This window comes from Trichoderma evansii (genome assembly GCF_050947405.1).
Source record: "Trichoderma evansii strain SZMC 28006 chromosome Unknown GGI43scaffold_2, whole genome shotgun sequence".
Lineage (NCBI taxonomy): Eukaryota > Fungi > Ascomycota > Sordariomycetes > Hypocreales > Hypocreaceae > Trichoderma > Trichoderma evansii.
In genome coordinates this window covers 2,216,997-2,244,218 of record NW_028145204.1, presented here as the reverse complement: position 1 = coordinate 2,244,218, position 27,222 = coordinate 2,216,997, and the positions used below count along the sequence as shown (strand labels likewise).

The 27,222-nt window shown below is 49.7% G+C and overlaps 9 protein-coding genes across 9 annotated transcripts; 5 read left to right on the top strand and 4 right to left on the bottom strand.

Annotated features, from left to right (window-relative positions):
• Positions 1–951: 951 nt before the first annotated feature.
• GGI43DRAFT_394181 (AAA family ATPase SEC18) lies at positions 952–3,813 on the bottom strand. The gene is made up of 3 exons (XM_083204739.1): positions 3,449–3,813; positions 1,528–3,394; positions 952–1,461 (listed from the first exon to the last, which is right to left on the bottom strand). Exons 1-3 carry the CDS (start codon positions 3,742–3,744, stop codon positions 1,126–1,128), a joined length of 2,499 nt encoding a protein of 832 aa, XP_083065243.1. The 5' UTR covers positions 3,745–3,813; the 3' UTR covers positions 952–1,125.
• A 325-nt stretch (positions 3,814–4,138) lies between these two features.
• Positions 4,139–5,257, top strand: GGI43DRAFT_379781 (uncharacterized protein; the record flags this gene model as incomplete). The annotated part of the gene is made up of 3 exons (XM_083202893.1): positions 4,139–4,146; positions 4,209–4,896; positions 4,994–5,257. The coding sequence occupies 3 exons, from the start codon at positions 4,139–4,141 to the stop codon at positions 5,255–5,257; spliced, it is 960 nt and encodes a 319-aa protein (XP_083065242.1).
• Positions 5,258–5,299: 42 nt separating this feature from the next.
• GGI43DRAFT_163022 (uncharacterized protein) lies at positions 5,300–6,091 on the bottom strand. Its single transcript, XM_083199573.1, has one exon. It carries the CDS (start codon positions 5,976–5,978, stop codon positions 5,376–5,378), a length of 603 nt encoding a protein of 200 aa, XP_083065241.1. The 5' UTR covers positions 5,979–6,091; the 3' UTR covers positions 5,300–5,375.
• Positions 6,092–6,608: 517 nt separating this feature from the next.
• GGI43DRAFT_379779 (uncharacterized protein) lies at positions 6,609–7,142 on the top strand (the record flags this gene model as incomplete). The annotated part of the gene is made up of 1 exon (XM_083202892.1): positions 6,609–7,142. One exon carries the CDS (start codon positions 6,609–6,611, stop codon positions 7,140–7,142), a length of 534 nt encoding a protein of 177 aa, XP_083065240.1.
• A 939-nt stretch (positions 7,143–8,081) lies between these two features.
• GGI43DRAFT_162911 (KxDL motif-containing protein) lies at positions 8,082–9,363 on the bottom strand. The gene is made up of 3 exons (XM_083199572.1): positions 8,885–9,363; positions 8,605–8,757; positions 8,082–8,466 (listed from the first exon to the last, which is right to left on the bottom strand). The coding sequence occupies exons 1-3, from the start codon at positions 9,184–9,186 to the stop codon at positions 8,382–8,384; spliced, it is 540 nt and encodes a 179-aa protein (XP_083065239.1). The 5' UTR covers positions 9,187–9,363; the 3' UTR covers positions 8,082–8,381.
• Positions 9,364–14,273: 4,910 nt separating this feature from the next.
• Positions 14,274–16,246, bottom strand: GGI43DRAFT_162854 (diacylglycerol kinase). The gene has a single exon (XM_083199570.1). It carries the CDS (start codon positions 16,010–16,012, stop codon positions 14,828–14,830), a length of 1,185 nt encoding a protein of 394 aa, XP_083065238.1. The 5' UTR covers positions 16,013–16,246; the 3' UTR covers positions 14,274–14,827.
• An 864-nt stretch (positions 16,247–17,110) lies between these two features.
• On the top strand, positions 17,111–19,772 carry GGI43DRAFT_162856 (ATP-dependent RNA helicase SPB4). Its single transcript, XM_083199571.1, has 2 exons — positions 17,111–17,343; positions 17,416–19,772. Exons 1-2 carry the CDS (start codon positions 17,170–17,172, stop codon positions 19,132–19,134), a joined length of 1,893 nt encoding a protein of 630 aa, XP_083065237.1. The 5' UTR covers positions 17,111–17,169; the 3' UTR covers positions 19,135–19,772.
• A 59-nt stretch (positions 19,773–19,831) lies between these two features.
• Positions 19,832–23,062, top strand: GGI43DRAFT_162271 (amidophosphoribosyltransferase). Its single transcript, XM_083199565.1, has 15 exons — positions 19,832–19,996; positions 20,156–20,221; positions 20,318–20,428; positions 20,575–20,591; positions 20,679–20,720; positions 20,784–20,930; positions 20,990–21,504; positions 21,601–21,617; positions 21,681–21,776; positions 21,836–21,921; positions 21,985–22,027; positions 22,106–22,183; positions 22,251–22,278; positions 22,347–22,713; positions 22,770–23,062. The coding sequence occupies exons 1-15, from the start codon at positions 19,973–19,975 to the stop codon at positions 22,795–22,797; spliced, it is 1,665 nt and encodes a 554-aa protein (XP_083065236.1). The 5' UTR covers positions 19,832–19,972; the 3' UTR covers positions 22,798–23,062.
• A 1,185-nt stretch (positions 23,063–24,247) lies between these two features.
• GGI43DRAFT_162287 (Zn(II)2Cys6 transcription factor domain-containing protein) lies at positions 24,248–26,728 on the top strand. The gene has a single exon (XM_083199566.1). It carries the CDS (start codon positions 24,566–24,568, stop codon positions 26,093–26,095), a length of 1,530 nt encoding a protein of 509 aa, XP_083065235.1. The 5' UTR covers positions 24,248–24,565; the 3' UTR covers positions 26,096–26,728.
• Positions 26,729–27,222: the final 494 nt, after the last annotated feature.

Below are 27,222 nucleotides of genomic sequence, written 5' to 3'. Positions count from 1 at the left end.
AGAACCTTCTTTTCCGATAAGATGAGCAAATGCTACGCTGCTCCATACGTGATATCCTTTCTCACTTGCTTCGTACCTGTACTCTAATACGATGCCCCCTCCCTAGTAGGGAGAGAGCTCAAACTTTGTGATCAGTCAAAAAAACACCAACGCCATGCCAGGTCGGCAACCACCTCCCGTGACCCCAACTTCATGCTGTTGCTCTGCACGACCCAGGTATTCGGTGTCTAATTTGCTGAAAGCACCACAACAGCGAAATCCTTGCCAGGCCTCCGTATTAGCAGTGCGACTCTAACTGCCAAAATGTCTCACCACCATCACCGCATCCTCGTATGCTTTTCTGAAGATGTTTATGCCAAGAAGTGTGTCTCATATAATAGCCTTCTTCATGGAGGCTGTAATCAAGGCCCCATACGGTGAATGGCTTAATACCGAATGCCGCACTCACTCTGCAGATACGATGCCACAAACACCAGCTAGTGCCCGTCTGCGCAGCGAACAGACTTTAAGCGGAGCCCATCTCACGGTAATCAGATTCCGTGCCCACTCTCATATCGGCAAACCAATAGCACGGGTCTTCAAACGATCCTGGCCACCAAGCTACCCATGAATGCACAGTCTTCTAAAGTTCGGCTTTAGCCTTCCGTGCTTCGTTCCGACTGCTGTATGCCTAGAGAACCGATCCTATTATGCATGCCGATGATGGGGCAGAACATATGGTTATTTCAGCACCCTGCAGCACCCTACAGCACCTTCCTGTTCTTAATGGCAATGGTAGGCAAGGTTTTTGCCATTTTTGGAGAGATAGGGCAAAGTCAATGAACGCTGCAAAAGACAATGCTGCGTGGCTACAGCTATGGAAATTTGATCTACACACTTCGCAGTGGCCCCGTGCGTTTGTCGAAAGGAGAGGCCAGCTCGAAAGATTAAAGCTTACAAGTCAGGACATAAGAATTGGAAAAGACGAAATGAGTATGTAGTTGTAGGGAGTTGGAGGTCGGAATATGCCAGGCCTTCTTTCTATTTATACTTTATTATTCAATGTATAGTCCTATATGACCAAGCCATTACGGCGTTGTAAATATTTTCCCCCTGCTGTATGTGTAATCTTGTATGTAAAGGCGCCTAAAGTTGCATCTCTTGTATCTTCTCAACAAGGAGATCCGATAGCGTTTCCACCACATTGCTGGTGGCACTTCCGGCTCTGGCTTCAAAAACACAGTCTAGAACTGTCTTGACCCCAACAGCCACCGACTCCGATCCTGTACGCTCTTGGATGATATTGATAGTTTGGTTGACATCCGCCGAGTTCAAAACTCTGGATTCGTGAAGGACAACAGCCAGTTCCCGTAGATTTGAAACTGCTGGCACAGCTACCTTTTTAGCGAAATCTTGATCAACCTCGAGCATCTTGAGCACCGAGGCCTTGGATGTTGTTACGAAAATAAGGAGTCGATGTCCCTGTCAATAGAGATTAGCCAAAAGAACTTTATACAGAAATCAACTGATATGGTTTGGTTTTCTTACCTTGGGGGGCTTTGACACGATAAGTGTAGTCAGGGCTTCGAGCATGACATTGGAAAATCGTGGTCCAATCGGGTTCCAGCCAATCAACCGCTCAAAATCGTCAAGGATGAGGATACTGGAGGGTGATTTGTAGGCATCCGCAAAAGCCTTGTGAACGTAGTCTTTCTTGGCAAACTCGTCTCGGTAGCCCACTAGGTCAGCCGGCGTCACCAGCTTGACAAAGGGGAATCCAGACTGCATAGCGATATGCGCTGCCAAAGCTGTCTTTCCAGAAGATCTTGGGCCATGGAAGAGCACGGAAGTGCTGAATTTATTGGGGTCCTCTTTGATCATGCCCACAACGCGCATCATCTCCTGAATAGTAGGATCGATATGCGGGCCGTAAGGAATTATGCCCAATCTAACCGCTTCATCAAGTTCAGCCTCAGACACTCCGTAGGCGGGACGAACCTCGGTCAAGGCATTCATAAAGTCATCACGGTTAACCCTCATGTTCGCAACGTCATTCTTCACTGCCGCAAGCTGTCCCACTTCTGTATGTCGTGAGAAGGCAAAGGAAGCTGCTGCTTTAACAAGACCATTGATTTCAGCACCGGAATAGTTCTTGGTAAGGGCTGCCAGCTCCTCAAAATTAACGTTCGGATCCAAGATACCATTGGTGGCCATTTTTGAGGTATGAATCTTGATGATTTCCAGTCGTCCTTCTTCATCAGGAAGAGAGATTTCGAGATGAACCTCCAGACGCCCAGGTCGCAGAAGGGCATCGTCGATCATATCCTTTCGATTGGTCATTCCAATCAAAAGAATGTTGTTCAGTTGATCAACACCATCCAGCTTCGACAGAAGTTGGTTGACAACACTGTCACCAACACCAGTGCCACCGCCGGCTCCAGATCCACGCTGCTTACAGACAGCATCCAACTCATCGAAGATGATGATATGAAGGCCACTCTCGTCTCCCTTCTCTTTGTATTCTTTTTCGGCATCTGCAAAAAGTTTGCGAATATTCTCTTCGGACTGACCAACAAATTTGTTCAATACTTCAGGACCATTGATGACCTTTGGTGGTCTGGCGTTGAGCATGTGACCAATCTGTCTCGCAATCAACGTCTTTCCAGTTCCAGGAGGGCCGTAAAGGAGCATTCCCCTGACGTGCGGGATGCCCATTTTGGCAACCAAGCCAGGCGGGAAAACTCGAGATGCAAATGCACGACGGAAAATGGTAGAAAACTCATCTCCCAAGCCTCCAATTCCCATGTCCTCGAATTTGAAATCTGGCGCCAAGATGGCATTAGAATTGGGCTTCGTAGCCGATGGTTTGAGGTTAAATTCTCCCTTGGCATCACGGTGGAATAAAATCCGGGTCTGGTTGGTCAGGATACCTCTGGCGTGAGATTCCCGCTGGATTTTTCTGCCTGCGTCATCTGCCGTGGACAAGTCGACCAAGCCAACGGTCTTGACGACGATCATAAGGGGGATATTTCGAACATCCATGAGGATTCTCTGCCCAGGAGAAAGGATCTGATTTTGGAAAGTATTGAGAAAGATTTTGCTTAATTCGTCTTCATCGTATGGAGCTTCAGTCTTCTTTGTTGGAGAAGCGAACCCAATCTCTAAATCTAAAGAGCCCAGGTATGCCTTGCCGCCAGACGCGAAAGGATCATAGACCTCGCCGGTGAAGACGTCTCTCATAGCAACGCCACACCATGTACGCTGAGGGTCAGACAAACTGATGCAGCCTCGCGGAAATCCAGGGATAGGTGTGGCGGTAACAACGAACTCTCCAGGCGGTTGGCCAGCGCGGAGGAGGACATAATAGTCGGAGCGGTCAGGTTTGGGAGGGAAGTCTTCGGCGGAAACAGCACAACTAGTCCAGCATATTAGATGACATTCTTAACAAGGAATACACAGCATCACGTACACGTTTCCGTAGATAAGTCTTGATTGCAGAGTCTTGTCCGCAACCTTTTCGACTTGCAATTGGACTACTCGGCCGCCGCCGGACGGCCCTTTCTCGCCAAATCGTGACCTGCTTGGTGAGCTAGGTGCACCGTATCCTCCCCCTCCCTGCGGCGGTGCACCTCCATAGGGCTGATATGAGCCTGAAGAAGGCGGTTGCTGGCCTTGGGGAGGAACTCGAGGGTTGCCTCCTGGCAGTCCCATGCCGCCAAACATGGACCGGCCGGGGTTACCGCCTGGTGGAGGGGCTCTAGACATGGTCGCAGACGGTTTGGGTGCGGTATATTAGGAAACGGTTGAAATGAAACGACTCTGTTGCTGTATTTCACGTCTCTAATCAGAAGAACAAAGATAAATCGTGTGCAATCGCGGGTACGAGGGGGAAAAGAAAGTAGAGAGAGATGTTGAAACAGCACCGGGCGATGCGTAACAGTAGACGTAACGGCAGAAGAAGACATGCTGGAGCTTGATGGTGGGGCGCCAGACTGCCTGTTAAAGGTTAGTGGTAATGTCATCGCCGCCACTCAGCCCCACGTTCCTGCTTCTCGCGGCCTTATCAAAGGACTATGAGAGATAGATAAGTATAGTAGGCACATAGTGGCAATCACAAGCTTCGTTGATTGCCAGAGACGGGGCATTTACAAATTCCAACATGCCACTGTACGTTATCTTGCACATTCTTTTATGAATTTCCCATATCGCTGACATAGATGTGATTACAGTCATCTGCTGGGGAAAAAGTCATGGAACGTCTACAATGCCGACAACATTGCACGCGTCCGAAGAGATGAGGCCGCCGCCAAGGCCGCTGAGCAAGCTGAGGAACAGCGCATGCAAGAAGTCGATGCTCAAAGGCGATTGGCGATTCTACGTGGCGAGGCACCACCCCCAATAGAAGACGAACACGAAGCCGAATTAGAGAATGCGCAAGACGTCTCTGGCGACGCGCGATCGAAATTCCCAGGCAGCAGTCGCAAGTTGAGAAAGCGGGTCGGGGAGGACGATACCGAGTTCGAGCTACGCTTGGCCAAGGAGAGGAACGATGCGACATATGCACTCGTGGAATCCAGCCGTAAACCAGCGAGCTCAGCCCCGATAGTCGACCATGCAGGACACATTGACCTGTTTGGCGATGAGCGAGCAAGAGCGCATGCAGAGAAGAACCAGGAGGCAGAGGCGGAGAGAAAGAAGAAAGAGAGGGAATACGAGGACCAATATACCATGCGATTTTCCAATGCGGCCGGCAAAGATGGAATTAGCCAACCTTGGTACTCACATGGCGAAGGAGTTGCTCCAGATGTCTCTGCAAAAAACGTTTGGGGACACAACGATCCCGATCGCAAAACTCGCGACGCTCAACGAATCAATTCCAATGATCCGCTAGCTATGATGAAGAAAGGAGCTAAGCAAGTTAGAGAATTGAAACAAGAGCGCAAAAAAATACAAGAAGAGAGGGATGAGGAACTCAGGCAACTGCGCAAAGAAAGCCACCGTGATAGGCATACAGATAGGCATTCGGAAAGGGAAAGACGAGAATGGAGAGGCCATTCAGATTCCAAGCGGCACGATTCAAGAAGAGCGCGATCAAAAGATCGAGATACAGATTCGCGTGGGCGCTACGATGACCATCGTGAGAGGAGAAGGCACAAGGAGGAGGAGCGGCGGAAGAGGCATCGCGATTCACGGTCGCGCTCACCAGATCGGAGGCGGCACCGACATAGACACGATGAAAGATGAGGTATGGCCAGCAGATTTGCAGGCTCTACATTGACGGATTATATCAAATATTAATTAATGAATTATGATGACTATACCATTATACAAATTCTCTAGCTACTCAAATCTCTAAATCACATCCTAAATCCTACACGCATGCACTATCTCAGACATCAGGAATTCTCCTTCTGTGGAAGCTTGATCTCAACCGGCTTCATATCCTGAGCAATCGTATCCACCAACACCTTCGCATCCAACTTCCTCAGCGCCTCATCAATCTTCTTATACGTCGCCTCACTAAGCCCTTCCCTCCGATCGCTATAAATATCCAGCCCTTCCTTCGTAAACAGCGTCGGCGCAAACCACGTCACGGCCCACCTCTCCGTCTCGCCACTCGCCGTCTTCTCCTCGCCGGACCCCAGAACCTCCCAGTGGCTGCTCACGAAGAAGAGCCACTTCTTGCCGCGCCAGTTCCAGCCGCCGTCGGGGCTCTGCGTGTCTACGCCGGCTACGGACTTGACTACGTCCGCCTGGTTGGTGGGCTCGTACTCGACGAGGTCGTCGACGCGCAGGCGGCCGTCGGGTTTAGGGGGCAGAGTCTTGTAGGTGATGCGCACGTTGCGCGCTGTGCGCCACATGGAGAGGGTTGAGTGCGTGACTGTCCATGTTCTGATGAACCACTCGATAGGGGTTGTGGTTTGTGTAGTAGCTTCAGCCTTGGCAGGGGAGTATTTGGATGGCAGCGTGAGCTGAATTGCGGAATTTGAGGTTTCCATTATATCTAATGAGTTTGCATATGAAGGTATTTGGTATCAGTTTTGAGAAGAAAGTCAATTATGAGGTGAGATCCTAGAAAGGGCTGTGTAATTTATAACAGTTAAGCGTTTCAAATGTAAGAGCAAGCATGGTAGGCTCATTACTGGCAGTTATGCCAATACAAGTCCAAACACGGACAACTCGTCGCTTAATAAACACAGCCGATAACTCATATTTGCATGGTAGTTACCCAGCTGCACCAAATATAGAAAATCCGCTCATAGATCTCGTCAGAAATACAATAAGCAGTTCTGAACAAATCAAAGACATTGTCTTAGTCCCACGCTTTCCTCCATCTGATCCAGGGTAGTAGCGGCGCGTCACCATCTCACCTATCAGAGTATAACCCCGCTTTATGCGAAGTACCAAAACTCTATTGGGGGCTGAAAAGTGTCCACGACGCGTGACCTTGGATTGCAGCAAAGAACCTACCATGAGCTTTTCACTCACCGTGGCATGAAAAAATCACATTGAAAGCAATTATTTCACCTCCAATATCCACTTCCACAGCAACATACACCGCTAAACCGCGATTTTTTCATTTTCTGCCTCAAGAGGACGTTGTCAGTTTTCACATCCACTAAATGGACATGCCCCTGGACGACGATGCCATGGCCCAGGCCATGGGCTTCTCATCATTCGGCCAGCAAAACCGGCCCCAGAAGCGCAAATACAACCCTCACACCGACGCAGTCATCAGCTCAGACTCCAAAACTGCTCAGCGCGCGGCCAAAGCGTCCGCTACAGGGTCGAATTCCACACTTCTCGGCGTGCCCAGCAGCAAGCCCAGTCAGGCTGCTGCCAATGCTGATGAGATTGACTTGGACGAGGATGAAGACGGAGTTGACAATGATGACGATATCGCGTCACACACAGCTGATGTTCCTGAAACTACAGCGGCCCCGGCGGCGTTAGTGCGCCCTCATGGATTACCAGAACGCCCCGTTCCAGGGACCGGGTTTATTGGGTCATCAGGCGGTCATCAAGGTAGCCATGGGCACCAGGACGGCTCACGGAATAATACCTGGTACGATGGGTATTACGACCCCAAATCAAACGAGAATCCATGGAGACGACTCGAGGCATCAAAAGGCCTGCAGTCCACGGGCACATGGCTCTCTTAAGGGCCATTGAGCAAGTGCTTCGACATGAAGTCAGTCAGCTTTCCCAACCGGGTTTACGAAGTGCAGACGCCATATTTATTTTAACTTTGGATCAATTGCATTCGAAACAGCTCCAACAGCCCAGGAGGACATATCCAGCAAAGAGTACAGCATATATATCGCACATATTTCGGGCGCCCTGGTTTTGCGGGCCTAGCTTGGAGTTTATTGTTCCCATCCTATCATCCTATGCCGATGAAGTTTCAACAATCACGTGATGTCTTCAACTAAGACAGAAGAAACCTTCAACTACCAGGGTCTTTCATCCTCAGTGGTGAGATGACGACAGGTCTTTTACCTGGGTCGTTGATCGCTTCAGTGCCTACGCTGGGACGGTCTAGACTACTACGGCTACGACACAGCGTGTACGAGGGATACGGGACATCATCACGCCTTGGAAACTGGCTGAGTGAGCCTTCATCACGTCTTTCAAGACCGCAAAGGATATTTTATTTGCCTACAAAAGCTTACAAACGTTCTTATGATCTAGCGATAGACTCCAGGGTGTCCAAAGAAACGCCAATGACGCCAAATAGAGTAACACCTCCTTGCCTTCTGTTCCCGCCGATACCCAATGCAGCAGTATTCCATCCCCAATAGGAAAGGCGCCTTCATATACACTCACATCTCTCTGACTCTGCTCGTTTGCTCGCTCCAGGTCATTACACGCCCCCAGTGGAGCAGGAGTTGCAAGAGGGCCCAGAGGGCCCAGGGACCCTGCAGCCCTCGTGGCTGGCACGAGATCGCCGGCTTGGTCTCCCGATCTTGCTGCAGCCTTCAGAGAGGAGTGTACATTTCGGCCCTGCTCTGCCAATTGTCACAAATTACCCAATCATAAATCATTATAGTCGTAAGTTTCCCATTTCTCACCCCACACCGTCACAGCGCCAAAACGGGGCTTGCGGTGGGTAGAACCGCCCGGTCGTAGGGCTGGTAAAGCAGCGGGAGATCTGGCATCCGACCCTGCAAGATTGCCGCGCGGTTCGCGCCAATTTCAACGTCAGTTCATGCTAGTGAACGGACGCTTCCACAGCTGAAACTGCCCAGAATAATGTAAAATGTGGCCGAAAAGATTTAGCTTTTAGTCGTGTATATAGCCATTATAGTTGAGAATGGTTGAAATCGCTTTTCTGAAACGCCGAAAAAACCAGAACATTGATAACAAAAGAAAGAGAAAAAAGGCTGCAAATCGATGCTTCCTCAATTGTACTCGGGAGAAGGAAAGCGTTGGCGAGCTTTCGTGTACTCCTTGGGGTGCTTTCGCGCTGCCTTTGCGTTTAGAGCGCTGATTATTGGTAGAAAAATTAGCTACAATTCTTCCAAATAAAGACTACTAATTCTGATCTAATTCTGCGGCTCCGTCGCCACCGTGGGGAGATTTTGGATTTCATTAATAAAAGAAAGAGGGGGGTGAAAAACTTACGAAACCTTCTTCTGGGTCCACTCAAGGTCGTTGCGGACTTCTCGCGCATCGCGCATTCCCTCGGAGAACCGTTCACGAGTTCTTGCAAGGCGGGCCTGGGCCTGCTTTTGCAGCTCCAGGAGTTCGCGGTGCTTGGCGTTGAGTTTGCCGGAACTAGTTTAAGAGACCCAATTTAGCTCGATTCTGCCAATGTGTTTAAGGAGACCATGTTGAACAAAACAAAGCCTCTTTTGATCTGACAAGAAAACATGCCTCAATCACATGGGGGTCAGGTACTTACGTCTGTGCTTGAACGGCCATGCTCCGGTCGAGAGGGATGGGATCAAAGGAGTTAGAGAAGCGGTCCTGCATGTACTCTTGGAAATCGACGCCGCTAGCGGAGCCGGTGCTTTCGTAGTCGCCACTAGAGCTTCCGACGTAACCAGCAGAAGTAGCTGAATATCCAGAGGGAACACCAGAGGCGGCGCTCATAGCCTCATCGCATTCTGGTGGAGAGCCGGAATATTGGCTGTAAGTGGGGTATTGGGTGGCTTTTGAGGGAACAGCCATGGGCATAGCAGCAGTTTGGAATGGACCAGACATTGTGAGTGTTGAGATGGTTGAAGCTTGTTTAGAGAAGGCGATGAAGTAGAGAAGTGTCCAAGTATTGTGACAGGTATAAGACTTGGTATGGTGTTATAGTTGAAGACAGCGGTCTTATTTTCGAATGATATAGTATATGAACTTGACAAGATGAGTGAAGAATGCTGGAGAAGAGTGGTACGAAAGGAAGAAGAAAAATCAAGCTCGACCTGAACAAAATGGCTCCTTTTATACTTTTTCAAGACCCTCCCCGGTCACGTCGACCCAGTCAAAGGGATAAGAAAACATATCTTCATTCGCCGGGGCCGACTATCCTCGACCCCGCCTGTGGTGAATACCTAGTAGGCAGACGAGCATGAAGCAATGGCGCTATCGCGGACGAGACGACCATGGAGACTTGCAGAGTGTAAGCCGAGGGAGTACCTGGCAAGGGGGGGAGGCGTGGTTGTGGACCAGAATCCTCTATAAAGGCCGAGTACGCATTACCCAGGCTGCCATTGCTAATTTAGCCAACCAGAATAAGGAATTGAGAGGCAAGGTGAGAGACGGGGTAGGGTGGGAATAGAACATAACATGAACTCGATGAGGTAAAGGCATTATACGGTGCGGTGGTGCAATGATGAGAAACAACTTGGACTAGACCGAGTACCGCTCCGGGCTCGAAAAAAAGACACTAAAGGTTGTCCATACCCGCATATACCGGGAAGAGGCAAAGCTGTAAAGACCCCGATCAGTGGAGCCAATGCCATTGTTAGATTAGACGCGGTGTGTATAAGTGGGAAAATCGAGCATATCGAAATCCAAAGAGCGGCTGTGCCAAGGAAGGGCCAGGGATGGGTGTGGGACGGGTTATGACGGAGACTGAATCCGAGCGTGGGATATAGATGATTTACTGGCAGCAAATAAAATGGCCATGGCCGGATAAGTGTCTCAGCCAGGCGAAGAAAAGGGTGGCTGCACTAAGCATTTGGGTCCAACAACAAGGAACTGATGGAGACAGACACACGGGCTTTCATGGGGGCATCAAAGAAGGCATGCCTTTTGCCTACGCGAGGCAAAGTGCGTGCTAGACTACCTAGACACGGCCAGGATGAGGCAGTGGAGAGGCGGGCAGGTTGTCTGCAGGTTGAGGACACGCCATGCCGTAGACTAGAAGGGAAGAGATGGGAAGCCGGGAGACAGGCAGTACCTTATGGTGAAGAGGGTGGACCACCAAAGCTACTAACCTATGACAAGACGGTCGATTCAAGCGGCTCTGGGTCTGGAGCTGTGTTAGCTGGTGTATACTGTGACATTAGCTGGGAGTAGGAAAAGTAAGAGAGAAAAAAGGCCTTCTTGTTAAGCAAGCGCGGTGACGCTAGTTCCACGCGAAAAAAAAGGCGTGTTCCAAAAGCAGCGCTGGATTCTCTTGTTGCCCCTGCGCAAACCGAAAGTTTGATGGTTGGCTGCTTTTTTCCACGACGCCACGAGGGACCCATCGGATCCCAGCGTCAGTGCCTTTTTGCGTGGCCCTGGCGCGATGCAGAGAGAAGTGCGGCGGACTGCAGGACGATCTAGGCAAGGCGTGGCAGCGGGTCAGGCAGGAGTGCAGCAGTTTTCTTCTTCTTTTTTCCCTTCCTCTTCTTCACGTTTGGTTCCGCGCTTCTTTTTGGCTGAGGTGGTGGTGATGCGTTGTCAAGATATCCGCCAGAGCATGTTCCGAAAGGGAGAAGATTGATGCGGGTGGGAGTGGCTGCAGTAAGACGAAGGTGCTACCCCAGTACTACCACCATAAAGTACATTGGAATAGGACTATGGCTCTCTAGGCCGTTTGACTCATTACTGGTGTGTTAATGTCGATGGAGAATGGTAATTCATTTGCTTTGATATTACTTGGATATAATGCCACACGGCTTCTTGATAAATGAAATGAATAATTCCAATCCGGAAAAGATCCCCATTGGACCTATTCCAAGCAGTAACACATGCATCCTTTGAACGTTACCTTGTGCTTCTGCCGGCATTGGCAAATACGATATGCAGCTTACAGGCGTTACTACGCCGCGTATCCCTTGCCTCAGGTGGTGCTAGGCATCATGTACAGGCATGGGGCACTGGGGAAGGGAAACGTTAATTAATTAATTGCACTTTACTATCATATATCTGGTAAATATTGCTAGATTTATTACTTCGATTTACAGTCTCATAGCTTCTCACCGCCAGATGGAACACCTTCTGCACCTGATGTGAACACCACTTACACAACTTTTCTAACCGAACCCAGGCTACCTGAACGCAAAAATGCTAGTGGCAGTCTTCTTCCAGCGCCGCTTCTTTTTTCCTACATCTTGGGTTGCACTCAGGCTCCGGACCCCGCCGCCCTCTGACTGGATATTAAGGACCATCTGCAAAGCCCAGTCGAACCTAATTCGCTCAGGCCTTCTGACATCGCCCATGGCCATTGGCTGAAAATGGGGAGTCAAACGCGTCTGTTGGAAATCGGTGAAAAAGATGGTCGTGATGGCCTTGCCCCTCCCCCGCTATGGCATAACCTGGCTGTCCGGGAGCTCTTCTCATGGGCCAGACCAGCATTGCAGGGTCGCCCGGAAGAAGTCGAGAATCGTCGACCATGTCAGTTATTTTGCCAAAGTCGCCACGTCCAATAGACGAATAGCAAACATCTTTGCCATGCCATGGCCTTTGGCGCCCCAGATCCCCGGCCGACGCCTGGGCGTACACCTACCTACCTGCCTGTCTAGTGGAGATGAGTGGATTCACATGAGTTCGTCTGCTCCAAATCGCCTTTCGGTGTGTGTGAGCAGGGCTGCCAGTCGTGCTGCAGCTCCAGCGCATCAAGCAAGCAAAGCCTACATACATTTTTGTACTGGCATAGGCGTGGATGCCGCAGATGGGGGCCGCTCCCAAGGAGTCCAATAGAAGCAGAGGCCACCAGCCCAAGATTCCCGAGATATCATCATTCATCCGCCTCCGGGTTAACGCAGCATGCACGCCCGACGTGCCCTGGCCGTCCCCCTGCAGCGCCGCTTGGAGCAGACATCACGCTCTACCATGCTACAGCAGTAGGTACACATGTTATTACTTGCTGGCTATAGCATCTAGTAGGTTCAGCATGCCGTGATCGATGGTAGCACTTGGGCTATTGGAGGTGCGGATGTCGATATCTGAAGCCGCGGCTCAGCCATCGGAGGTCCGATGGTTTGATGGGCTATTACTCATGTCGATACTTTTACACACGGCCACGAGAAGGCCTCACACAAAGTAAATCTGGAACATGGTGTCCAGGTGAGACAATGTAGTACTGCGTGACACCAATTGACCTGGCCCTCATACTAAGAACATATTACGACGCTCTCCTGGAGATGATTTGACATGTACAATGATGATGCTCGGCGGTTAGTTGCCAAATACATCCGTATACTCTGTCAGTCAGTTACACCATCCTCGGGCTACGACTCTGTGAAGGCGGCTTTGCGCCTTATGGTGGATTCTGGTTGCCTCTCAAGTAATGAGTTTCAAGTTGTTATTAATTCTAGTTCCGAAGCTACGCTAATCAGGGCTAATAGCTCTGTTATGCATGAATGTGGCTTGTCAAGACAGATCATGGCCTGACAAAAATTGGTCATGGAGATGGCGATTGAGTTTTTCTATGCATGAAGCTGCGGGCTTATACCACAGAACGTCGGCCGACGACCTGGAAGAGATGCCGCTAGATGATTCTAATTTGCTCATAGCGTCTTTAAAAGTAAGACAAATCGGGATTTTCCTGTTGAAAGTTTTTGGAAAGCAAATTGACGCCATTGTAAAGAGCGTATAAGGCAATGGGCGACGTCTCGAGATACGTACCTACCTACTTGACTACATCATCGCAGGCCGCGACCGTGCAAACCCATGGAGAAGATCAAATCGCTTAACATGACAAGGGTCTGCTAAAGCGCTCCCCTAGGACAATTTAAAAACCCCAAGAACCAGCCGAAACGGGAAGAAATTGAGCTGCAGTCTGTAGTTCTACCCTCCCACCCACACGCCCCCTCCTCGAGCTCTGGGAGCCTCTCCCGAAAGCCTGGGAAGAAGTATGTGTTGTCAATGGCAAGCGGGGATAGTGGCATCGACCAGGGGCCGACGTTGCAAGAATGATACGGTGGTAACAAGCAAGGTGAACTGGAAAACCACTAAGAAAGGCTGGGCAGAAGAAAAAGGGCCCAAGACGAGAGAGTGAAGAAAGGAATGATATGAAAAATCTTGAATATGAAAAAGCATAACTACTTAACTATATGGAGCAAGAAAAGTAAAATAAAGGATGTAGGAAAAGGAAAAAAAAGATCTTCAATGCCTGCCTGCTGCATTACAGTTGAGCTCATCAATGGCTAACACGCACCCCTCCATCTAACAGCCAACAGGACAGGACAACGCATCATGTCCCCAAAGGATTCCAAAGCCAACATACCATACTCGAACAAACTACGTAGCAAGGATAAAAATAATAATAATAAAAAAAAAAAAAAAAAAAAAAAAAGAAAAAAGAAAATTTGCATTGCGTATTAGCCTGACATGGAAGGAATCGTGAGGGAAGACAGAAACCGGACCACCATCAAATTTTAACCCGTTTGGAGGCGCTGTTTGTGCACGCTGAGGTGGCAGCCCCCCCACCTTTGCCATGTTCTGGCCTGTCAGATTTGTTTTCCGCGAGAGAGGGATGGGATGGGACGGGATGAGGAGAGCTTACAGGAAGATGGATGGTTATTCTTTTCTATTAGAAAATCATTATTTTTTTTTATCAAGTAGCAGTAATGAAGATGAAGGCCAAAGAAAGGACTGGAAGTACTGGGGAGGCGTTGGAAGCACTAAGAGGTAAAATGGTGGGAAAGCAAATGTTAACTGGGCATTGATGCTTCTCACAAAAAAATACCGATAAAAGAAAGAACAAAGAAAAAATTGGCCCAATGAATCCACTCGATTCAACGTTATTTCGTGTACCGGCAGTCCTGTGTTAGCTTTCTCGGACCTTCATTCATGCATGTACTGCATACTTCATCAATGGGCATCAGTGCAGCTGCTGTGATATCTGCACGACATCACAGCAGCATGAGGTATTACTGCCGCACGACTACCTCGAGTAGCGCGTATGGTATGTGAACCGGGCAATTTTTTTCTGCAAGTCGGTCGGCTGGCCGCATAACTACGCAACCCAGGCATAAAATAGATGACCGCTCTTTTATGAATCTGTTGATCTCATTGGGCGTTCGTGGTCATACTTTTTTTTTTCTTCTTTTCTCTTTACTAGACCGAATTCTCAACAAAAAGGCGGTTTCATGTAAACACAAAAATGGATATTATATGCTATAATTCATAGGACTGGTGCAATTGATGCTCTTAAATATGTTAGATTAGGTGTCTATCTACTCTATCTGAAGTGCCTAGCAGCTGTAAACCAATCTACCTGCGCAGCGCAGCCGGCTAGTGAACATTTGGAAACCAAGTATCAAAAACCCAGACCGTCGTGATATAGAACAATAAATCCTTTCAAGTGGAGAATGTTGCGTTATATAAAAGAGAAGAAAGATGTAGGCATACATATATGTAGTATTAAAAAAATGAACAATAACAAAGAGGAATAAGAAGCCGCCTTCTATACAGTATGTACCTAGCCAAACAGTTTAAGGAACCCCCAGATGCCGAGTCCGCTAAGCACTGGGATCGTCAGGTTGTCGTCCCATCCGAAGAGGTCAGCCACCTCACTGGCCGAAGCGATAAAGCCGGACCAGACGCTCATGATGCCCAGGGCTACAGGGCCGGAGACAGAGGTCAGGTTCTCGGGCAGGCCAACGGCCTCGGTCAATGCGTGTGGTAGAGAGAGTGTGCCCGTGAACATGAAGTTCTCGTCGCCGGGCATAGGTCCGATGGTGGGGACGAGCCATCCGTACCAGAGGTAGGAAGTGGCCACACCAACAATGAAGGCGGCCAGAGATCCGGCGAGAGACTTGCCGCGGCGCAGTCTCGGGGTATATTGTCCCCAGAGTCGACCAAATGTGCTGGCGGCCGTGTCGCACCAGCTGAGTAGCAGGACGCCTATGACGCCGACGTCCTTGGGGAAGAAGTAGAGAGTGATCCAGGCGCCGAGGAGGTAGAAGATGACGCCATTCCAGCCCGCGTACTCGCTTTCTCTCATAAGGGCACCAAGCACCTTGACGTAGAGTCGGTTGAAGGATGCATATCGGTGCCGCAGCCAGTCGACTGTTGTGATTGGGATCAATGCGCTCATTAGATATGGCGGCACGGCGCTGGTCTGGGTGCCGGAGCTGTATAGCCAGACGACGAAGAAGCCGATGGAGACGTGGAGGACCTTGCGCGGGACCTCATGCTTGTGCACAAACGTCCGCCAGTGTCGATGGATTGGGATGAGGCCCAGAGGACTGGGACTCCGGCTGAAGTCGCGCCAGCTCCATCCCGTCGGGGTCGCAGGCAGGGGAGGCGCCAGGTGGCCGTTCGTGGTCGCCAGTCTGGTGGCCGTAGCGGTCGCCATGATACCGTCCAACTCAGGCTTTTGCGATGTTGAAGTTTTGGACGTCTTGGGTGTCATGCGAGGGACGCCGCGTGAGTCGATGGGGGAGCGGCTTCTTGTACGGGATCTCCGGATCCCGGAAGCACTATCGAATGCCTCCTCATCGCTCAGCTCCTCCACCGCCTGCTGCGTCGGGGCCTTTCTTCGACTCCGGGTCATTGGGCCCACGTAATCCTGCACGTCTCGTTCTGACGGAGTCGGGCTCGGCGAGATGATGCGAGGCGTGTCCGGGACGCGGCGGGCGCCCGACTGGCGACGGAGTGACATGGTAAAGGTAGCTGGAGGCAGCGCAGGGCAGTAAACAGCACCTACGACAAGGCGGCGCAGCGATTCAAAGCCCGAGGGCCACAGGGACCAATGGTGTTGTGCGTCGTCTCTGTCCCTGCGCGAGAGGCGCGGTGCGGCGATGCTGCTGTGGCTGCTGCTTCTGCTTCTGCTGCTTCTGCTGTCGCTTCTATCGTCGCTGATGCTGCACGTGCTGAAGAGCTCAAACAGACTGCGGCCGCTGCTGTGCGATGACGAGGGGCTGACAGGGGACAGATTGACGGGGCGAGTTGGGGTCTCCAGGATGAATGATGGTTTTAGCAGCGATGCGGTAGAGGCCAGGTCCTCTGCCACATAGTGCGCTCGAAAAGAATAGAAAGGAAGAGGGAGGGGGAAAAGAGGTTAAGTAGGCTTAGAGAACAATTATTTTGATTTGTCGTTAGACTTAAAGAGATGGAGGACAAGGCGGGATGACCTGTGTTTCGTGTCGTCGTCAGCGAAGCGTTAGGTTGTTTTTTTTACATTCGTACATGAAGAGCTATAGCCGTCCTATCAAGGCGAAGTTTTTTTTCTCCCTCCACCGTCATGCATGCAGCCTCACCAAAAGAGTACTGCCACACAAAGTCACTCCGGCTGTGTCGTGTGCGTTTTTCTTCGGACGTGGCGCCGCCGCTCTGCTAGGCAAACTTGTCAAACGGGCAACATGTGACCCGCCAATCTGATCATTTTAGTGCTAAACAGAGAGAATTTGCGCCATGTACCGGACGTCATCCGGGGGGTCCTCTTTGTTGGGGCCGCGATTTGCTTTTTTGTTGGACTTTCACGTGCCGATTTTGGTCTTCTGTCGTGCTTTGTCTTTTTTTTTTTTTGGCCGGCAGGACGGTTTTCGGAGCCGCAGAAGTCCGCTGTCTAAGTTTCGCTTAGATGAAAATTTCCCTTCTGGCCAGATGCACGGCTTGCCGCTAACGGTTAGGCAGATCAAGCATATTGCTCTAGATTTGATCAAGGCCTGTCGGAGCGCCAAGATTTTTAAGCTTGGATGCGCCTTCACGTGATGATAAGATAAGATGTCAAAATAATTTCTTAGATAGCCTTTGATGATATCGATGATAGCCGTGGTGGTGTAGCGCTGGCAAGCATTTTCAGCAAATCTAGACATCATGGCTCCTGGAAAAGTTGCTGCGAAGAGAGATCCTCGAGCCTGGGGTGGCCTAACACCGCCATTGGCAGAATGGATTCTTGACGCTGTATCTAGCATGGGTTTCAAGCAGATGACACCCGTGCAAGCTGCGACTCTGCCTCAGTTTCTGGGGAACAAAGATGTGGTAGTTGAGGTGAGCTTACCGGCATTTGCCATTCCCTCTCGACGAAATTTTCTTATACTGACTCAATTGGCTGCATCATAGGCTGTTACTGGTAGTGGAAAAACATTAGCCTTCTTGATTCCCATTGTCCAACGATTATTGCGCCTCGAGGAGCCCGCGAAGAAGCACCATGTCAGCGCAATCGTCATCTCGCCCACGAGAGAGCTCGCCGCCCAGATCCATACAGTCCTCCTCTCCCTCCTCGAATTCCATGCGCCATCTGCCGAGATACTGCCACACCTAAAGGGCGAAGAGAAGAGGCCCAACTCCAACGTGCCCGCCATTGTTCCCCAGCTGCTAGTCGGAGGAACCACCACACCCGCGCAGGATCTCAGCTACTTCGTTCGACACAGCCCGAATCTTCTTATATCATCACCAGGCCGTCTCGTAGAGTTACTGGCCTCGCCCCATGTCCACATCGACCAGTCCTTTGAGGCGCTTGTCCTCGACGAAGCTGATCGACTACTTGATCTCGGCTTCAAGCAGGACCTCCAAACGATTCTTTCACATCTTCCCAAGCAGAGGCGGACGGGCCTATTCAGTGCCAGTGTTAGTGAAGCCGTTGGCGAGATCATCCGAGTTGGATTGCGAAATCCGGTAAAGATCGAAGTCAAGGTGAAAATGAAGGATGGTGGTGGTGTTGTTGAAGACAGAAAAATTCCTGCGAGTCTTCAGATGTCATATCTGGTTACTCCAGCTAGTCAGAAGCTGCCTGCACTAGCACAGCTCTTGGAACGCCTACCCGTACGGCCTCTAAAGAGCATTGTCTTTCTGTCTACTTGCGCTGCTGTGGACTACTTCCAACACACTCTTCCTCAGATACTGCCCGAAGGGTTTTCACTGGTGCCCCTACATGGCAAACATCCGGCTAAAGTGCGCGAAAAGAACTTTGGCCGCTTTCTATCCTCTGTATCTCCTACAATTTTGCTGACAACAGACTTGGCGGCTCGTGGTTTGGATATCCCACAGGTTGATTTGGTTGTTCAGATTGATGCCCCATCTGACCCCAAAGTATTCATACATAGAAGTGGAAGAGCTGGTCGTGCAGGCAGAAAGGGTCTGGCTGTGGTTATGCTACACCCGGGACACGAGGAAGACTACGCCAGATTTCTAGAGATCCGCCAAACCCCGATCACACCATTATTAAAACCTTCAATCTCCGTGACAGAAGATAGTGCACGAGATGCGACATCAAAATTCCGGAAACTACTTCAGTCAGACAGAGCGATTCACGACAAAGCCCAGAAAGCCTTTGTTAGCTGGGTACGAAGTTATGGGGCACACCAAGCGACATCCATTTTCAGAGTTAGTGATTTGGATTGGACTGATCTTGGAAATGCATGGGGACTTCTTCGCCTGCCTAGAATGCCTGAATTAAGATTATGGGAGGGAGATAAGATGCTGGGAGTTGAGATGGACTGGGACGAATTTGCTTACAAGGACAAGGCACGAGAGCAGGCCAGACAAGAGGCCATGACAGCTGATAAGAGCGGAGAGACTGCGAAGAAGGCGGCTGATGCCAAGAAGAAGAGGAAGAACAACGAGGCATGGAGCGGAAAGCAAGAGCAGGAAGAGCACCGGACCGAGAGACGCGAGAAGCGGCACAAGAAGATAGAGGCTCAGAGGCTGGCAACGATGACGGATGATGAGAAGGTTAAGCAGGCTGAGCTGAACGATTTGATTCGGAGAGTCAGGGAGGAGAACCTGGCGAAAGCGGCGAAAGCAGCGAAAGAGGATGACGAGTTTGAAGGTTTTGATTAGAGTATATTGTAGCGATATTATATTAATACATGCATCTTATGACGGGATTTGCCACGTCAATATTGATATAGATCTCTCTCGCTTCTCTTTTATTTCCTTTCGGTTTTTGTTCTAGATCTCCTGATATAGTCTCCTATAAAGCTGCTAGGCGGATAGTATAACGAATTTCTTGGAGATGGCTCTGCTTGTTTAACCTGGTCCTATCTATGCGCTATCTTGCAGTCTATAATTTTGTGTAATCCAGCCGTCTGTGGAGACCATTTCTACTAACACAAGTTGAGTACAAATATGGGTAGCTGCGGATATATCGGCAGCGTAAACCGTCGCTCTCCTATATTTCTCATACTGTAAGTTTATCTCGAGGATATCCAATCCGCTTCGTAAGACAATGGCAAAAATATCGCCTCCAAGGTTCTTGTGGCGACTAACGTAGAGTCACTTCTATGCTGAGTAATGCACTGTATAGCGAACCCCCGAGGAAATAGAGCGGCTGCCAGTGACAGTGGCCGATATAACGGTGTTAGAACGCCAGCTGGCTGCAAATTGTGTGGAGAGCCTACTACTATAGGTACCTATGCTAGCACTAATAGAGTACCTGTAATTGTAGGGGCCTGATGTAATGGCGCAGGTACTCCTGCTAAGGCGGCTGGAAACGTGGGGTGGGCGCGAACTTTCCTTTGGTCGGCTTTTTTTCTCCAATGCGCATGCGCTGCATTGAATTTTTTTTTTCTCTTTTGGATTTTCGATCAACCATCAACGCTTCACTGCGGAGGTTCTTCCAAACGAAGGGAATACAACTTTGAATTCCTAGTCAAGACGCAGTGTCCATTGTAGCACCATGTGCGGTGTCTCGGCCATATTGGTAAGTTTTTTCTCGACCCCCGAACCCGGAGCACCGATGAAACTCTGCCACTTAGAAAGCTGCATACACCGCAAAGCGACAATGCAGAAACAACCGTGCTGGAGACACAACGAGAGGAACAACGAGATGTAATCATGCTAACAACTTTGACTTAAATAGTTGGGTGATTCCAAAGCCACTACGGCTGCGGTCGACCTACACGAATCCTTATATTTCCTGCAACATGTTAGTTACTCGCTCAACCGCCATGCCGACCTCTTCTTCCTCGATCGAACTACTCCGTCCCAACATACCTTCAGAGAATGCTAACATCAGAAACAGCGTGGACAAGATGCCGCCGGTATTGCCGTATGCCAGGGCGGACGAGTCTACCAGTGCAAGGGAAATGGAATGGCAGCAAAGGTGTTTGACGAGGGAAAGCGTACCGTCGATGTAAGTGCCTGGGCTCTATATCTTTTTACATGATTGTCTCTGGCAATTGTGTCTTTTGTTTGAAACAAAACATGAAGCTTCTGCTTCTGCTTTTGTGTTCCTTGTTATCGCGTTGGACAGGCGAATGCTAATTCATGAGCTCTAAGCTCCCCGGCTTCATGGGGTAAGCTGCACTCCTTGCGCCAAGACTGGTTTCGATATACTTTCGAAACCTGCGACTTATACCATTGTACTAACTGTTCTGAATTAGTATCTCCCATCTTCGGTACCCGACTGCGGGCACCGCGTCTGCGTACGCTCGTCTTCTTATCTCTACGTTGTAGCTCCCAACAAGACGCTAACTAAGTATTTGCAGATCCGAAGCGCAACCATTCTTCGTTAATGCCCCGTACGGTCTGTCTATGAGCGTCAACGGAAATCTGGTAAACACACCAGAACTTGTTAGGTTCTTGGACTGTGAGGCTCGACGACATGTGAACACCGACTCAGACTCAGAACTCTTGTTGGTTAACCTCTTCTTTTGCACTCGAGTTCCATCCTTTGACTTACGCTATTATATAGGCTCAACATCTTTGCCCATGGCCTTAGCGAGATTGGCAAGGTCCGAGCGAACGTTGAGGATGTCTTCGTTGCGCTACGAGAAGTGTATAAGAGATGCCACGGCGCCTTCGCTTGTACTGCCATGATTGCCGGCTTTGGAATCTTGGGCTTCCGTGATGAAAACGGTATCAGGCCCCTTTGCCTGGGATCTCGACCCTCCGAAACGCTCGAAGGTGCTATGGATTACTTTATGGCTTCGGAATCTATTGCCCTGACCCAACTTGGATTCAAAAACATTGTCGACATCTTGCCAGGACAAGCCGTTTTCATTCCGAAAGGAGGAAGCCCCCAGTTCCATCAAGTTGTGGAGAGGAAATCATACACTCCCGACCTTTTCGAATTCATCTACTTTTCGAGACCTGACAGCACTATTGACGGAATGTCTGTCCACCATAGCCGACAGAACATGGGTTTCAAGCTTGCTAAGAGGATGAGACAAGTTTTGGGAGACGAGGAGATTCGTAACATTGATGTTGGTAAGTGATAAAAATGGTCTCTACCGATTCAGAGACTGTTTGAAATTTTTTCTCTTTATGTTTTATGTATGTTTACTAACATGATTTGCTGTATAGTTATCCCAATTCCGGAGGTAAATACTTTTCGCTGTCGCAAATTTGACGATGCGCCATCGTTGACTAACTTTCCTTTTTAGACGAGTAACACAGCTGCTGCTACATTGGCTAATGAGCTAGACAAGCCATTTTCCAATGCCTGGATCAAGAATCGATACGTATACCGTACATTTATTGTTCGTTGCCACCTTATACCACTGCGAATAACAGATGACTGATCTCTTCCTTTCAACAGGTCCCCGGCCAGAAAGCACGACAGAAGAGTGTTCGCCGCAAACTCTCGCCCATTGCGTCCGAATTCAAAGACAAAGTCGTTTGCATGTATGAAGCTCATTCTGGCTCCTTCTGGTTTCTGTGACATAAATCTCTGACTAGATGTAATAGGGTCGATGATAGTATCGTGCGCGGAACTACCTCTCGCGAGATTGTATGTATTCCCATCTCGACTTATTTCAAGTATACGATGTATAAACGAGCACGAAGCTAACTCATTTTTACTTTTCAGGTTCAAATGGCCAGGGAATGCCAGGCGAAGAAGATTATCGTCGTGTCTTGCTGTCCCGAGATCACTCACCCCCACGTCGTAAGTGCTCCGAGCTCGGGCTTTTCAGTAGAGTTTTTGCTAACAATTTATTTTCTTTCTTCTCCAGTACGGAATTGATCTTGCCGATCCAAACCGTAAGCACAGCCCCAAACATACCCCCTTTTCAGCTTAATATCTCAGACTAACATACTTGATTCTCAAGAACTCCTCGCCCACGGCAGGACGCTACAAGAGATGACCGACCTCATCCAATGTGACACTTTGGTGTTCCAAACGCTTGATGATTTGAAAGATGCTTGCTTAGAAGCAAAGGACGAGAAGAGCGAAGTTGATGACTTTGAAGTTGGTGTCTTTTGCGGCCAATACAAGACACCAGTCCCCGACGACTATTTCCCGCATGCCAATGGAGTTGATGGCAACAAAAAGAGGAAGAGCGCGGCTATTACACAAGTAGGAGGAGATTCCGACGCTGTTTTGATCGCGAGCAGCGGCCCTGTGAACGTGAAGCTCCCACGCGGGTCGATGGATGAGGCTATCCCCAAGGGTCCGGAGTACCGAGAAGATGTCAGGTACGTTGATGCTAACAACTCATTGAGTGTGTATTCAGGGGCTAATGATTTCACAGTATTCATAACTTTGCAAGCAGGTCTTAAGAGGGGCCATTTTCATGAGAAGGAAGCGAGGCGGACATTTGGCAGATGAAATATAGATTTAAGTGGTTCCCATATGTTGAAAGATTTCCACAAAGTTATATCAGGATTGGCAAAAGAAAAAAAAACTGGCATAGAATCATACGCTTCCTAATTTAATATGTCGACAAAACATTTAGAGTATAGATATGCCGCCAGCGCGATGTGCAGTTAATAAAGGAGATTTGTTACACATATAAAAGATACGAAGTTACGGCTAGCTCAAGACATTGAGATATAGATCCGAGATCCCAATTGCAGCATCGACGGCACAATACGCGTATTTCCAAAAGTTAGCCCGCTATGTTTCTGCTAGTGCGAAATAGTCATGCTCCCATATGATCTGTATCTTCCACTAAGAATAGATGACCCACGCCCGATCTCTGGTAACCCAACACCTAAATGCTTCGTACTGTCAACCCCTCTCGATTGCAATGTGGCGGAGCATATCGTATAAATACTGCCGTTTCCCGGCATTGGACGTCTCGCCAGATCTATCTGCTTGATTTTGTCCTTTTTTCCCCCATCAATTCTACACCCGTCACGATGCGGACTTTGACGGAGTCTTGATGTCCAAAGAGCGAAATTCTCCCTGCGACGCACACCCGCCACTCCGCTCGATGACGTGGCTCCATCTTAAGGCCAAGATGCAGGCTCCCTGTTTTCTCCAGGCTGCCCGAAGTAGTGGAATTATGATCCCAACTGCCGGATACCGAGGCCGCGGAGCGACAGTTGACCTTGGGACCCGATTTATCGATGCAGCATTTCGTGCCATTTGCGCTGCGTCTCTTTCCTCTGGGTTTGGGCATCTCTTGTATAGGTATGCGTGCAGGCGGTCTTTTTTTTGCTTTGCGACACATCACTCTTACAGGGTATATTCTGTGCTCTGATGCTACCTAATACAGTGGTACTGACTTGTCAATGCAGCTCAGCGTGTTCTCGGTATCGGATCCTTTTGGCCAATCATGGTTCCGTGACGCACGGCTGACTCGGAGGTTTGCGATACGTGTTTAGTATTTACCCCATACAGCAACTCTATCATTACCTTTGCCAATTGCCGGGAGACGACTGGCCGGGTCCACCGCATCTGCGCCATTCGGACGAGGAGTCGAAACTGAAGGATTGAATCATCTCTCGTCGATGCGGATGTAGTATCCAGAATATCTGCGTTATAGCAGCAGATGCGGTGCCTTTTTATCAGTCAGCGGCACAGGAGCCAAAATGTTCGGACACGGAGTTTTATAAGGCGCGAGGCATCTGTCAAATCCGGCCCCTCTCGTATTCGGACTTTGGCCCTTTCGGCTCCGCTCCCGAGGGCCTGTGGCGGAGCAAACGCCTGTGCGGCAGCTACGGCAGCCACGGCCACTTACAGCGAGAGCTTGTACAGCCCAGGTACCCCCGATAAGGTTATGATACACCGCCAGTACCTGCACGGTACATGTAGCCGGGGCGCCTGTCACCTGCGGTTGTGATGGTCCTGGTGGTCCCCTAGGCCTGCCAGTGCACGGCAAGGTGCTGTATTAGTGTGCTAACCTTACCTTACTTCAGCTCGGGCTGAGCAGCAGAAACAACCACAACACCACTCATACACAAACACACCCAGAGCATCCGGGCCCTTGGGTCCGAAAGACTTGCTCTCTTCTCCTCTTCCCTTCTTCACCATCCCGGTCCTCATCTTTTCTTTTTTTTTTCTGCCGTCGTTGCCATAGATAGAGCACAGCCCGCCGACCTCATGACCATGACAATGCACCACCAGCTCAACGGGAGCTCCGGTTCAAACGGCGTCGTCAAGACCCGACGCTCGCACCGCAAATCCAGGAACGGCTGCAGCGAGTGCAAGCGACGACACATTCGATGCGACGAGCGCCGTCCAGCCTGCACCAACTGCACCATTGCTGAGCGCGCATGCTCCTTTCCGCCCTCTCGCCAGAACCAGCTGTCGCCCTTACCGCAGCCGCCGCTGCCGCACAGCCCGGCCGATTCGCATCTCAGCCGCAAGTCGCAGCATTCGCCATCATCCTGCGAACCGGATCACCCGGGACCGTGGCCGGTCTATGGCCATGAGCCATCGTCAACTTCTCCAGAGTCTGTTCTCAGCGCCGGCCGCGGCAGGTTCGTGCCGGCGCCCACCACAGGGCCGCAGACCCTGCCATCCTTTACCGAGTCCTTCACCAACACGGCATACAACCCGCCTGTTCCTCCGGCGTCCCTCTTCACGGCCGAGCATATGATGCTCTTCCACCATGTCTCTGATGCAATGGGCGACTGCATCTTGGCCCGCGGCCAGATCAAGGTAGTCCTGGACGTTGCCGTCAAGCATCTGATTGATGCGCCCTACCTGATGGACCAGCTGCTGGCCTTGTCGGCGCTGCACGTGTCCTTGACCACCAAGCCGGGCGAGAATCCTCTGCTCGGAACTGCTGTATCCTTCCGCCATCAGGCTACCGAGCTGCAGACGCGTGCTCTGTCGTCCTTCACTCGCATCGCTTCCCTAGTTCCCGCGGATGATACGGCCACATGTGTTCCGCGGTTCCTGTTCGCCAGTCTACTGAGCAACCAAGTTCTGGCCGAGACGTTATTGCAGCATGGGCCGCAGCCTCCTCCCTATCACCACGATGTTATGGGAGTTCATGGTGGAGGAAACGGTGGCAGCATTGGCAGTGGCGGCAGCGTCAGCTTCCACGGCTTTATCGAGCGAATGGTTGAGTGTATCCACCTGCATCGGGGCATCCTTGCCCAAATCCGCCCAACATGGGATTATCTTATGCAATCTGAGCTCTATCCTTTACTACGAATCACGCATGACGCCAACATAGCAGCAATAACTCTCACAAAGTCTGGCACAGAGTGTGTCTTTCTCCGCCAAATGATTGCATCGACGCCATCCTCCGCAGCGTCCCTCTATAGAGATGTCTCACCCCGTCTCGACCAATCCAGCGCCGACGCTTGCCGAATCGCCATTGATTCTCTTCAGTGGGCATTTGACATGCACCGAGCTCTGCCTGAACAAGACGTCCCTCATGCCCCCTCTGCCTTCATCGTCACAGTCGAAGCCGAGTACGTAGATCTCCTACGACAGCTTCTGCCCGAAGCATTGGTGATCCTAGCATACTTGGGCGTCTTGATACACCGCTGCCGCCGCTTCTGGACGTTTGGCAATGCAGGGGCAAACCTTATCCGAGCCATTGCCGGATACCTAGGCCCCCCCTGGCGCGATTCGCTGGCATGGCCTCTAAAAGTGATTGAAGAAGAGACTGACTGAAGAAGAAAAAAAGAATGAAGTAACGAGATAGAAGGAGAGAGTTTTTGACAGCGAAAAGATGAAAGGAAATGACCGTCATCTTTTATTTCTTGTGCAATAAGCATATTTACATGTACGAAAGAGGAAGAAGAAGAATGATGGACTGTGTGTACTGTCATTTATATATGCATTGCCAGATAATCTGCTTTTTTTTTTTTTCCTTTTGTTATTAGCAAAGAAGGGAGGAGAAAAACGATACAGGCCAACCGGGATATATGGGAATTGCTTTTTCTTTTCTTTTCTTTATGAACTCTGAGAGAAGAACAAGGGGGGCATATGAGCATGCATCAATGTTCTTCTTTTTTTGATTTTTATTTTTTTGTATATTAGTTGCTATCTTTCATTTTTTTTCAACATGGGCATTTTTTTTTTTTTTTTTTACGGATTGCACTGGGATGTATGGGGGGTGGCAAAGGGCAGTCATGACAGCATACAAGATCGATGAACTGGGTTGAGCATTATTGGCATAACTACATGTAGCCTTTTCTACATTCAACGTTGGTTGTTACTATTCTCTCTCTCATTCGCCCTCTTATGTGATGATGATAAATCTCAAGACTATTTCCTCTCTTGTTAATATTTGGTTAAAAGGACAAGGAAACTGTAAAAAAAAAAGAATTATTTATTCATAATCCGTCCTACTGACGAGTACGCAGCAATTCACGTCTTTCTTCTGCACCTAATCTATGTCTCCCCTCCTAGTACGAGAAAATCCTACATTTCGTAACAGAATTGTCTTTGTCCATCACCATCCTTTCTTCCTCTCTCTGAGTTCCTCCCCTCAGTACCTTTTTTGTCCTCCATGTCCCTCACACGACCGAAAGATCTTCCATTTTCTACACGACCAGCCCTCTCATGCTTGACATGCAATTTTTTTTTCTGCTTTTTGTTCAACTGCCAGACAGAATCGACAGAATCTCAAACGGTAGAGAAAAAGAGAATCTGGCATCCTACCTTGGTGTTGGGTTAATAAATGTCAAGGCATAAATGGGACCATATGACTCTATCGTTTTTTTGGTATCAATACAAAGGAAAATCAGGGCCGAGAATCCTCGCTGCGGTTTGAAGCCGTGGTTAGGCATGGAGCA